The sequence below is a fragment of the Pseudorca crassidens genome, chromosome 2 (assembly GCF_039906515.1).
Source record: "Pseudorca crassidens isolate mPseCra1 chromosome 2, mPseCra1.hap1, whole genome shotgun sequence".
NCBI lineage: Eukaryota > Metazoa > Chordata > Mammalia > Artiodactyla > Delphinidae > Pseudorca > Pseudorca crassidens.
Genome location: NC_090297.1, coordinates 96,676,077 through 96,688,933, shown reverse-complemented (window position 1 = coordinate 96,688,933; position 12,857 = coordinate 96,676,077). Strand labels below are relative to the sequence as shown.

The window sequence follows — 12,857 nt, the reverse complement described above, 5'->3', positions numbered from 1 at the left end:
TGTGAAAGTCTCCATCCATCCACAGTGTCCCCTGTGCTCCCCTACCCATGTGGCCCCCGTTCTGCCGAACACACCACGTGACTGTCACATCCCACCCCCAGAGCGGTGCAGGGCTTCAGCCCCAAAGGAAGCCAGGCTTTGCAGAGATGTAGTATTTATTGAGAACCGTCTGCTTAAAAACCTCACCTATGTGTGTGCATGTGTGTGTGCATGCGTGCGGGTGCATGTGTGTATGTGCGTGTGTTTGGGGACAGTGAGACTCTTGGTCAGAGGTGCAATCAGACGGCCTTGGCCAGCCCCACGCGGTTGTTGGCCCTGTCAAAGACGCTGTAATACTCCCGGATGAAGACATCCCCCAGGATCCACTGCTGGGAATTATTTTCACCCTGGAAGCCACTGGTGCAGAAGCCCTGGTCCTGGGAAAGGGAAGGCTGACATGAAGCTGGTCCCAACCCCAGTTGCTGTGCCTCTCCAGACCCCACCCCCAATCACTCTCTCATCTATTATTTCCTCTCACCCTTGAAATCACCTTCTGAGCTAAGCAAACAAGTATCAGATTCATCTACTCAACAGACGAAAAAATTGACATTCAGAAATGAAGTGTCAGATCCAAGATCACCTGGTGGGTCCCCTCCCCGTTCCCCCTCACTGGCCCTCCCCACGCCCCCGTCCTCCTGCTCTTAGCACCTACGGCCCTGGTGACCAGCCAGAACAGGCCTGGGGACCCAAGACCGTGGCAGTTTGGGGTGCTCAGGATTAGGTCAAAGCTGAAGCCAGCAGGGCAGTAGGGATGAGGGTTGGGTCCCCACAAAGCCCAGGTTATCAAGAAAAATCCCAGACAAAGCCCTAGGCCCCAGGGCTTAGAAGCTAGCCAGTGGATGGAGGTTCCTATGGGTGGCTGTGGTCCCGCCCATCCCACCCTCCCTCAGGCCGCTGGGCTCGGTCCTTCCTGTCTGCACCATTTCTCCCAGGATGAGGCTGCCGCAGCCACAAATGAGGCCCAAGGACCACAGACCCCACTCCGAAAGGCCAGGTGGTCTAAACGCACGTCCTGCTCTCTCCATCTAGCCCATGCCACTTATCACCAATGTGCTGAGTTGCCAGGAGGCAGGAGGGGAGCTGGGTGAGCCCAGGCTTCCTCTCCGGAGACTCATACCTGGTTGGTGTAGGCGGAGGGGGTCAGTGGGTACATTCTGCTGTTGATCTCAAAGACCACCATAGGCATGCTGCTCAGGCTGCCACAGTCGATGTCAAACTAAAGACCAGAGGGAGGTCCTCTTAGAAGGGCCGTGGGTGTGATCTGACTGCCAGTAGCAGAGAAAGTCCCAGGTGGGTCCTCTGCCTCTGCACGGCAGCCGAGAAGTGGGGAGGGACCTGCTACTCAGAGGACCCCCAGGGAGGTCCTTAGACCTCAGAGGAGTCACACCGATGGGGACCAGCCCAGGGACAGACACCAGCTCGAGACAAGGAGTTGTTTGCCTCGACATTTCCCCTCCAAGCCCAGCCAGAGCTCCCAAGGACACTGAGAGCACTTAGCTGTCAGGGAGGAAGAGGGGAGACCCATGGGTGGAGGGGGACAAGAGGGCGCAGCAGAGCTCAGTGAGTCGGGGATGTATGACCCTCCCTGCGGACAGGAAGTCAGATTGCAGCCACTGCACGAGACATGGGACCTCCAACAGCAAGTGAGCCAAAGCTAGAAAAGCTAGGCCATCTTGAATGTCTCCCAACCCCTGCAGGAATCCCAAGCCCCTCACCATTTCCCTTTGTCATTTCTTCCATGTGCAAAGGGGTTCCCTCTTCAGGGGGGTCTGGGGAGGTGGGGATAAGGGTCTGGCCTCACCTCACCGTACTGGTTCTGTGTGGCTCCGATGGCCATCTGGATGTTAAGGATGTCACTGCTGGGCCCGACCAGCATGGAGGTGCCCGTGTCCAGGATGGCCTGACAGCCACCATCACAGGCCACCACCACACCGCCGATGGTGACACTGCAGAGGGGAAATAGGATGGCCTCGTAGCGCATCCGGCATCCACCCCTCCCTCCCTGGGTCCCTCCTAGCCTCCCCTGCCAGGATCCTTGGCAGGAAGGAAGTCCAGCCACCCCAGATCCTTTTCTTTGGGCTCCTTCCTGGAGCCCCCATAACTTCCTGAACTGAGAGAAAAGACCCGAAACCATTTTCTCCCAACCCAGGGGCTCAGTGGAGGCCACCTGACCTTCTGTGGGACAGAAACTTCAATGAAACAACAAAGTCACAGGCATTAAGGGGTGGAATGAGTACCACCCTGGTTGCCCAAAGATCTGGTTTCAAGCTTTCTCCTGCCATTTATTTGCTGCAAATTCCCCAGTCTTCTTACACTCAGGCTTCTTATCTACAAAATGGGTACATTAACCACCCTGTTCTTGATTTCCTCAAGGGATGGTCGTGAGGTTCAAAGTCGATGTTAGTAAATTACAAAATGAGGATCATCACAGCGCCACCCCCACAGGGCTCTAGTGAGGACTAAACCAGGCAGTCATATTCTCACCCAGCACAACGCCTGGCAGGTAGTGGTGCTGGATAAGCACAGCTAGTCTTATTAATAAAGTGTAAGTGAACGTTCAGCATTCTCACTGACAAAGACACTTGGCCTTAGAGCATCTGATTCATACGTTAATGTGATGGTCTTACGAGCTACCCGGCTGACACCCAGACCCTCACATCCCCGCACCTGGAGACAGCCTCTGGCGGGGCCACAGGCGCCGCTCACCCACCTGTCCACGGTGAACTGCCAGTACTTCTGCAAGGTCACAGGCACCCAGTGCAGGGATCCTGTGTAGTAGGACAGGTCAATGGCCCCCAGTGTGAGCATGCTCTCCTGGCCATTCCTGAAACCAAGGAAAGTCATGATGTGGGACTCCGACACCCTGGCTCTGTGAGGAGGTAGCCCAGCCCCACGCAGGGTTAGATGCGATGCAGACCCTGCCGCACTGTCCTCCCTGCCCCCAACACCCACCTCCACCCCAAAGGCTTCAGATGAGCTCTCCCACCTTCCCGGTACTCCGGGCTTTTCTTTGATAGCAGCTGCAGCATCCTTTCTCTCTGAACTCTGCAGCACCCACCCAGGCTGAGGCAGCACTAGAGCCCAGAGCATGGTCATTACTGTGGGAGGGGAGGTCAGGAAGTAGGAGGTCACGTGCCCGTCAGGCTCTGCTCAGGCCACTGTGTCCCTGCCCCCCACCACTCAAGGCTTTCGGCCCCCAGCCCTTTGGCCTCGAGCAGGAGAATGGATCTTCAATGAGGTCCCACATGCTCTGCATGAAAACTGCCACCCCAGGGCTTCCCTGGTGGCGCAGTGGTTGAGAATCTGCCTGCTAATGCAGGGGACACGGGTTCGAGCCCTGGTCTGGGAGGATCCCACATGCCGCGGAACAACTGGGCCCATGAGCCACAACTACTGAGCCTGCACATCTGGAGCCTGTGCTCCGCAGCAAGAGAGGCCACGACAGTGAGAGGCCCGTGCACCGCGATGAAGAGGGTCCCCCGCTTGCCACAACTAGAGAAAGCCCTCGCACAGAAACGAAGACCCGACACAGCCAAAATTAATTAATTAATTAATAAACTCCTACCCCCAACATCTTCTGGAAAAAAAAAAAAAAAAAAAAACTGCCACCCCAGCCCAAACCCTCTCTGCTCCTCCTGGGACTCTGTCTCATGGCCAGGAAACACCGGCACACTGTGGGTTACCTGCTTCTCACTCTGCAGCTCTTGTTCCTTGGCCTCATCAAGCTCTGTCCCACCTCCAGGCTCTGACACATGTCGCCCCACTGATTAAAATGTGCCATCCCTTTGCCTCACCTGCATACCACCCACTCAGGCCTCAGCGAAGCTTCCCCTGGCCACTCTCCACACACATATCTTGTCAGACTGGGCTGCCTGTTACTATTAAGCCTTCAGTACATGCAGATCTCCCCTGCAGGGAGTGCTCTTATCACAACTGTCATCATAATTGTATACGTAATTATGATGTGTGTGTTGTCCGTGTCCCCTGCTAAAAAGTTGACTCCCAGTTTGTCCTGTTTGCTGATGTATCCCCGTCTCCTGGCACAGCCCCTGCACACAGTAAGGACCCATAAATATCTACTGAGTAAATGAATGAATGACTGCACCTAACTTCCCCCTGCCTGGGTTACCCAGCTCCTTCTCCTGGGTGTGGTTCCCTTCTGCCAGTCCTGCCACCCACCCCTCTGTCTAGCAGAGTTGCCCCATCAGGCGGGTAGAGTGGGGAACACTGGACTGGGAGTCAGGATCCCTGGGCCCCAGACATGGCTCATCCACCAGTTTGAGGGTGACCATCCCGCCCAAGCCTCAGTTCCCTGCATATTGAAAAGAGAAGGCTGGACTCCTTTAGAGCCTGCTGTAAACATCTGTGAGTCTCAGGGACATCAATAAATGATTACTGAGGCCTGCTGCTTTGGAAGAAAAGAGATAAAAAGCCCATATGCAGAGATGGATTCAGGCTTCCTTTTTTTAATTTATTTATTATTTTTTTTTGCAGTACGCGGGTCTCTCACTGTTATGGCCTCTCCCATTGCAGAGCACAGGCTCCGGACGCGCAGCCTCAGCGGTCATGGCTCACGGGCCCAGCCGCTCCGCAGCATGTGGGATCTTCCCAGACTGGGGCACGAACCTGCGTCCCCTGCATCGGCAGGCGGACTCTCAACCACTGCGCCACCAGGGAAGCCCCAGTCTCCCTTTTTTAAATGCCAGAAATGAAAGTCAAATGCTGGCCCAGTGGACTCTGGCTGCATCAGTGACCATGCTGGGGACCTTTAGGCAGGAGGTTGGATGTTTCTGGAAGCAAGGAGAGGTTTGCTTGGATGCTGGTGACTACCCTTGTGTTGCAGCGTCCCCAAGGGGTGGACACTCCTCAGCCGACAGCCCCTGCCAGGATGTGGAAGTCCAGCCCACGCCGGGTGCAGCTCCTACTTGTCCATGTAAACCGAGAACAGGTCTTGGGCCACCAGGTGCCTGTTCATCATGTTGTCAAACATGGGGACCGAGTACTCAGAGGCAAGGGAGGGGTAGGCCAGCCCCAGGATCCCATCGAACTCGGAGTAGGTGAAGACGTCACCAGGTTCCTGGGTGCTCAGGCCCACGGTCTGCTGGGGGTCCACAATGTCGGAGACCTGCAAGAAAGGCAGAGTGACCTCCACCAGGGGGCCCTGCAGGCAGAGGACCCAGAAAGGTCGAGGGTCAGGCTCTGCCAGCCCGCCCTCCCTCTTTTAGGCAGCGTAGTTATGTGAGCTTAAGAGAGAAAAGCCTCCTTTCCCAGCTCTGTGCTGTGGTTTTGAGGGAACTGGTCTGATGAGGCAGGGGACAGGGTGGCAGGGGAAGAGAGAGCATGGCTGGGGGTACGGACAGCAGTGCTCATGGTGCAGAGGTTGGGGGTGAGCCCAAAGAAGGGCATAAAACAAGGGACGCTCCAAGGCCCTCTGCCAGCCTGAAGCCCTGCCATCAGCTGCTGTACCAGGGCATCTCCCAGGGAAGAGCCGTGGGAGCAGCATGATGGACAGAAAGAACATGCACGCAGTTTGCATCGAAAAAGATCCCGCTGGGGCTTCCCTGGTGGCGCAGTGGTTGAGAGTCCGCCTGCCGATGCGGGGGACACGGGTTTGTGTCCCGGTCCGGGAGGATCCTGCCTGCCGCGGAGCAGCTGGGCCCGTGAGCTGTGGCCGCTGAGCCTGCGCGTCCGGAGCCTGTGCTCCGCAACGGGAGAGGCCACAGCAGTGAGAGGCCCGCGTACCGCAAAAAAAAAAAAAGAAGAGTAAAAGATCCCGCTGTGCATCCTTGCTCTGTCGTGTGCTGTGTGACGTTGGACCAGTACCTCTCTGAGCCTCAACCTCTGCATCTGTTACAGGGAATAATAACACCTGCATCTCAAGGCAGTGCTTAGACTAAAGAATATGAACGCTGAACATTTATCGCGCACTTACTAAATGTATGATCAGTGAACCTTTATCGGCACTCTGCGAAGAAGTGCTAACCCCAAAGTGTCCTATCAACCTGCCCGCTTCCCTGGAAGGCTGACGCGTCCACTAGCCTATTCTGAGCTCCCACAGTGGCCCACCAGGCCTCCTGCTTCTACTCTGTCCCCTTATAATCCATCCTCCACACAGGTAGCCAAAGCGAAATGGAGAGTGGACGTCCTCAGGTCACCCCTTGCTCCACAGGCTCCTGAAGGTATTGAGGATGAAACCCGTGTCCTAGAGTCCCCTCATGCTCTGGTCCCTTAGCTCACCCTGCTCCACCCACACTGATCTTTCTCTTCCTTGGGTGCCCCACTCATTCTCACTTCATGTGAGACTTCTGTGGGTGGCAGGGGGGAGGGAGGTCCTGATCCCTGAGCCTCTCTCTCCCACCCCCTGCCCAAGGTGGGTGAGCGAAGACAGCAAGGTGCACCACGGCTCAGGCCCACAGCAAGGACCAGCTCTTCCGTGAAGATGCAGGATTTCCCCCCAGAACGCAAAATAGCAGAAAATAGCAAAACCTCGGCAGGGGAATCGGCCTTCCAGACGTCTGTCTGCTGGGCCCCCTCAGCCAGTGGCTCTGGTGCTGACTCCTGGGGAGGCCTGACCTGGGAGGGCAACTCCTCAGCTGAGGAGAGGGCTGTCAGCAGAGAAGGGCTGTGTCCTTTTGGACTTGAAGTAGAAAAGACTTCAGCCAGACTCCGGGAAGAACTAAAGGAAGATCAAGGGGAAGAGCACCAAGGGATGCTGCTTGAGTTTCAATCTTAGATGGTGGATGAGGACGAAAAGAAAGATGTTAACGTGTATTGGGCACTTACTATGTGCTGGCCACTGTATTAAGTACTTCAGAAGCCAAAAAGGAACAGGAGCAAGGGGAGCCCTTGCCCAGAGGGCACAGATGCTCTCTGACATGAAAGAAGATGCTGCTCTGTGACTGATCAAGAATGAGGTCAAGCCCAGAGAGTCGGAGACGTGGGTCTGACACTCAGCTCCCATTGTCCCCCAGCTGTGCGACTTCAGGCAAGTTATCAGCTCATCTGAGCCTCGGGTCCCTCATCTGAACAATGGGGGTGAGAATACCTTCCTCAAAGGGCTGTTGAAAGAACTAAATTTAAAATGAGATCACACAGGTGACGCTGAAGAGCTCAGAACTGGCGAAGACTCAGGATTCAGGACTCACTATGGCCAGGTCAAGTGAGAAAAGGGTTAGGAGGATGGAAACCGGACCCAGAGAAGCGCGTCGGATGGGGCTCTGGGGACTGACATGGGAAGGAAACGGGGAAGGGAGGGAGGGACACCCCACAGCTGCTGCTGGCTAAAATCCCTCTCAGAGTCCTCCCCCACAGCGCCACCAACAGGGCCAGGACCCAAAGGGCCTCTTGGCACCAGCTGTGGCACAGCCCAGAGCCCGGGGTTCTGGGTGGGAGAGTGGCTGGTGCGAGGGGAAGGCGAGGGCTGGCTGGCCCCAAGCCCCACTCACAGTGACGGTGTCGTAGCCCAGGAAGCCCTGCATGCTGCCCGTGCCATACTGGATGGACAGGGGCTTGCCCAGGTTCTGGAAGGTGGACGACATGCTTGGGCCGAAGCGCTGGTGATTTTCTGGAACACAGACTCAGGGTTAGTGGGGCTTGTAGCATCTTCTCACCGCTCGACAATGCCAGAGGGAGCTGAATCTTCACCAGGTCTTGTAAGGATATCGTCTAAATACTAACAATTCTCTCTACTGAAAATAAGCAAGAAAATTATTCCTTGCTGCTCAACCCAACTCTCTGACACCCAGTGCTACCTTCGTAGCTCCCAAACAAAAAAAAAGGAAGAAGAAAACCATCCCTGTGGTTTCCCGGGACCGGCTTCTACCAGCTTTGTAATTTCCCGCAACTCTTTTTGCTTCACTAAACATTGGTTTCCTCACCTGGTAAGTGGGGACAAAAAGAGCACCAACCTCCCAGGATTGTGGGAGAAATAAACTATTTACATATATTAAATGTTTACTCAGGGGCTTCCCTGGTGGAGCCGTGGTTAGGAGTCCGCCTGCCAGTTCAGGGGACATGGGTTCGCACCCTGGTCCGGGAAGATCCCACATGCCTCTGAGCAACTAGGCCTACATGCCACAGCTACTGAAGCCCGTGCAACTAGAGCCCGTGCTCCGCAACAAGAGAAGCCACCGCCATGAGAAGCCCACACACCACAACTAGAGAAAGCCCGCTCACAGCAACGAAGACCCAAAACACTCAGCCAAAAAACAACAACAACAACAAAGTTTACTCAGCACCTCTCACTTCATTCTCCCAGGACCCACTGGCATGTTGTAGACCCATTTTACAGAAAGAAAAACAGAGGACCCGCGAGGGTAAGGAGTCTGCCTTGGCTCCTAATAGAGCCAAAAAAAAAGGCAAAAAGTCCCCTCATTTCTCGCTGGTGCTTTATCCATCAGCCTGTGATTTGCACACCTTCCCAGTCTCTGGCCATTTGGAAGGGTTGAGCGAGGCTGGGCATGTCCAAGCAAGCTCTCCTTCCCCCTATGTTTACCCCCAGCCACCCTGACCGTGGCTGGCAGAGCAGAGGCGTGGGCAGGGCAGGGGGTGGGGGTCACTCACGGCAGGCGTCGCTCTTGCAGTAGACAGAGGGCACCCAGAGGTCGGAGGAGCCAGTGTCAAACACCACAGTGAACTCCTGGGGCGGGGTCCCAATGTAGATCTTCCCAAAGTACTGACTCTGAGGACAGACAGCACTGGGTGAGGGTTGACGCTCGGCACGGAGCCTGTTCAGCTCTGTAGGCCCCGTGCTTTCTGCCCACAGATCTAGGGAAGAAACGGAAGGAGGATCCCTGGGGGGTTCTTCATCCCCAGTCCCCACGCTGAGCTCCGATCCCAGCCATGTTTGTCTTGCCCCTCCCGCAAGCCCTACATCCACTGCTGGAATCAGCCCACAAAGTATACACTGGACCAAAAGGTAAGTCCTGTCTGGTAGGGAGCCTGGGCCACCCTGCCAGGGGCAGGGACATAGTGATGGGGCACCAGCTAGGTACAGACCCCAGACCCAAGCTGTCCTGGCCGCCCCTCCTTTCCCGCTCTCCTCACGGGTCAGTACTGGGGCCGGGGCGGGGATGGGGATGACCTAGATAAGGAAACGAGGGCACAGAAGAGAAAAACAGCAGGTTGTTTACTGCCAAGAGTGACAGATGAGAGAGACAGTCTCCAAAAAGGAAGAGGGCACAGGGGGCACTCCTGCCATGTCCCAGGCAGCTGCCCCCTCCGTGCCAAGCCCAGCCCAAGACATGGGTTCCCTGGGCCCAGAAATGCAGGCATGAGGTTGGATCTGGGAGCAGACCACGTACCCCCGAGGGATGCTGTCCACAGGAAGGTCGTCTGAGGTGCAGGGATTGGTTTTACAGGGCCTGCTGGCCCCTGGGAGATACTGAGGGGTGGGAGACGGCCCCACATCCCCCGGGGTGCCATGACTCCTGAAAGAAGGAAAGAGGCAGGGGGCAGCCAACACACTGTGTGGGAATCATCACGGGAAGGCAGGCAGAGCCACTCACATCCAGGTAGCTGGTCAGGGGCTCACTGGCCACCTCCCCGAAGCTGGAGTACTTGCTGCTGACGGCAGACTGGTGTTTCTGCAGGAAGTCCTCCAGGAGCCCATGCTCTTTTAGTGCCTTTCTCAGGGGTTTGCCTTTGTGCAGAGGGATCCTGAGGAAAGGGGAAGAATTAGTGGTGAGGTGGGCATCTCCACAGGGCTGCCCAGCCTCAGAGAAGTGCCCAGAGGCTCTGGGCTCCATAAGCCAGCCCCCCAGTCTTGTACCATAACCCGAAGTGAAAATCGCATTCTACGACAGTTCACAAATCCACACCAGCCCTTACAAAATGCAATGCACTCTGACATTTCCTACTCCTTTCTCTTTTTTAATGCTGGTGGAGACTCAATCGATGTATTTTATAACCCGCTAATGAGTTTTGCAACTCCAAGGTTTGAAAGACACTAAGCGTATTCTCATTCAGTCTCCAGTTCTTACTGTAGACCTACTATGTGCCGGGCACCGTATGGGGCACAGGGGACACAATGGGGAAAAGGGTACTGTCTTACCCTCCAGAAGCATACTGTCTGGAGAGAAAAATGGTGTCCCCCACACTCTGGAAAACGCTATGACAATGCTCCTACCCTTTGCCAAGCCCTGTTCTCTGCTCTCTGGGCAGCCTAACGTGGGTGGAAATTCTTCAAAGGGTTTCAGCACAGAGTGTGGTCCCCAGGGAACTTGGTTAGAATTTAGATGTTGGGTGATGGAGGCAGATCAGCAGGAAGAGAATCAAGAAGGAAGACGGCAGAAGCTGGGTCAAGACCTGGTCTCCCCAAAGCCCGCAGAGCTCCAGCTTCTTCTCCGCGAAATGCGTTCTCTCTTCCTTTCCAGCCGTCTCGGGGCCCTGCTGTGGACCAGCTGAGTGGCTTAACCTCTCCGGCTCTTAGTTTCCTCTCCTGCAGATTGAAAGACTGGAGCGTGGTGGTTCCCAATGTCCCTCCCAGCTCTAAGAATCACATGGTCCTCCTCCTATTTTAAGGCCTATTTTAAGGACAACTGGAGACTACAGGTGTGAAAGTGCTCTGAGAGTAATAAAATGGCAGCAGCTTTAAGACCCATAAAGAAAACGGGTTTTCTCATGTTGTTCATGTCCCAAATGGATCCCACATGGAACAACCTCGTATGTGAGTTATGGTCTCTCGTCTGGCGCCTTCCCACCCCCAGCCCTCAGGTGTGACATCAGCGGGGACCTGACCTATAAATGAAAGGTTCTCAAGACATTTCTCAGCCTTTGTCTCTGACGATAGAAAAGAACTTCAGCCCAAAAGGAAGGAGGCTGGACTGAGCTCCTGGGAGCCAAGCCCATAGCTGCCCTTTCCCATGTCCAAGCCCCCAGTGCTTTCTGCTTTCTCCAGCTCCGGTTCTCACTGGCTACGAGAGCCACTGGCTGAGTGCCTGGCGACTCCCACACTAGCAACTGCAACTCTGCTGAGCTGTCCCATCACAACACAAGACCCAGAGAGCCTCCCTCAGGGCAAGCGAGCATCAAAGGCAGTCCACTGCCCCACTATGGCGGCCCTGAACACAGGCTCCAGCCACCGTGAAACTTCCACCCACTCCTGCCTCCAGGCCTGTGCTGAGGCCACCAGATGCCTGACACTTGGAAGAACTCCACTTTCAGGACCACCACAAGCAGCCCCCACTGGTCAAAGACACTGGACCTCTTTTTAGGGATCCTGCTTCCCAGGGATGGATTCGGGTTTCCCTGGGCTCGGACCTTGACAGGGCTTGAACATGGGAACCAGAGGTAGTGTGACGGTCTTTGGCAAGAGTCTGGGACCAAGACTGGGACCACCTGGGACCAAGTCCCGGCTCCTCCATTTTTAATCATGTGGCCTTGGGCAGCTCACGGACCCTCCCTGAACAACAGTTTCCTCATCTGTAAAATGCAAATAATATATCTACCTAATCCCTGAGGCTTAGTATAGGTAAGGACCTAGTTAAGTGTCTGGCACCTAGTAGCAAGCAACTCCGTAAGTACCAGTTATTATTTTGGGAGGAGAACCTGGGAACTTCACCCGCAAAGGATTTGGACAAAATAACGAGAACTTTATTTTGTTTAACAGACGTACACATAGCTCTTACAATGTGCCAGGCACTGTTCAGAGCATTTGACAAATACTAACTCATATACCCCTCATGATAACCCCATAAGATGGATACTTCTGTCACCCTAATTTCACAAATTTATGTTAAGTGGTGTTAGAGAGTTACGTTAGTGATGGAGCTGGGGATCAAATCGCAGGCAGTTTAACTCCAGAAGCCATGCCCTTAATCCCCCAGGCAGCCCATCTGACCCCCTGTTCTCGTTCATCACGCCCTGAAGAGAGTAACGGAATGCCTTAGAGGGAAAGGCCCAAAACACGAAGGCAAGACTGACCGGGAGCGACTATCTTGGGAAACTGCAGCATTTCCTTGAGGACTCCTGGGGGAACAATGGCTGGAAGACCGTTTAGAGACCCACACAGAGCCGATGCGTGCGATGCCCATCCCCTCCCCTGGGGCCTGATACCCACCTGGTGATCCCAGTGCCCTGGGAGAGAGCGAGGACTGAAAGTAGTACCACGAGACACCTCATCCTGGACCTGGGTCTGGCCACAACTCCAGCCAGTGCCCACTCCCAACAGCCTTTATGGAGAATGCGGGGTTCCCTCTGGCTGGGAGCCCAGGCTGCAGAGATAGCCCCTAAATTCAGGCCACTCCACAAACACATTAAGATAGCACCCAGACTACACAACACCTGCTCTGATAAGGGCCACTCCGGGGACTTCAAAGCTGAAGGGTACACATGTCTGATCTTCAGGCCAGGAAATGTCACTCACACCTTCCTGATCTGATTTCCCCTTTCAAACAGGACTTCTTGGGCTAACACAGGTGGAGCCACTGCCAGAGTCCTATCTCATGTCCCACCTTATGGTCTGTAAAGAGGCCTGTTCCCAGTGAGCCCCTTCCTGCCCTAGCTGCCTCCCGTCCCTGGGCCTGACTTCACGGGAGCCCCAGCCGGCCCTATCCTGGAGTCTCCCTGCCCAGTCCTCCCAGGCCAGGTTTCCAGGGTCCACTCAGTCTACTCCCCAAGTGGCATCTGAGGCCGAGAGTGCCTGTTCAGCCTGTCATCTCCATCTAAGAGAGCCACAGATCCAAGATTCCAGCTCCCCCAGGGTGTGGCCCTTTGTTCCATGTTGGAAGGGCATTGGGAAGGGGAGGGAGCAGACACCAGATCCCATGAACAGTTGGGAGGCCTGAGGAGGGTAAACGGGGAGGGCAAGCATGTGCCAC

The 12,857-nt window shown here is 55.3% G+C and overlaps 1 protein-coding gene across 1 annotated transcript; it reads right to left on the bottom strand.

Annotated features, from left to right (window-relative positions):
• Positions 1-278: 278 nt before the first annotated feature.
• Positions 279-12,159, bottom strand: LOC137211138 (chymosin). The gene is made up of 9 exons (XM_067713277.1): positions 12,098-12,159; positions 9,546-9,696; positions 8,602-8,719; positions 7,485-7,603; positions 4,965-5,164; positions 2,750-2,863; positions 1,841-1,985; positions 1,157-1,255; positions 279-416 (listed from the first exon to the last, which is right to left on the bottom strand). The coding sequence occupies exons 1-9, from the start codon at positions 12,157-12,159 to the stop codon at positions 279-281; spliced, it is 1,146 nt and encodes a 381-aa protein (XP_067569378.1).
• Between the last annotated feature and the right edge of the window lie 698 nt (positions 12,160-12,857).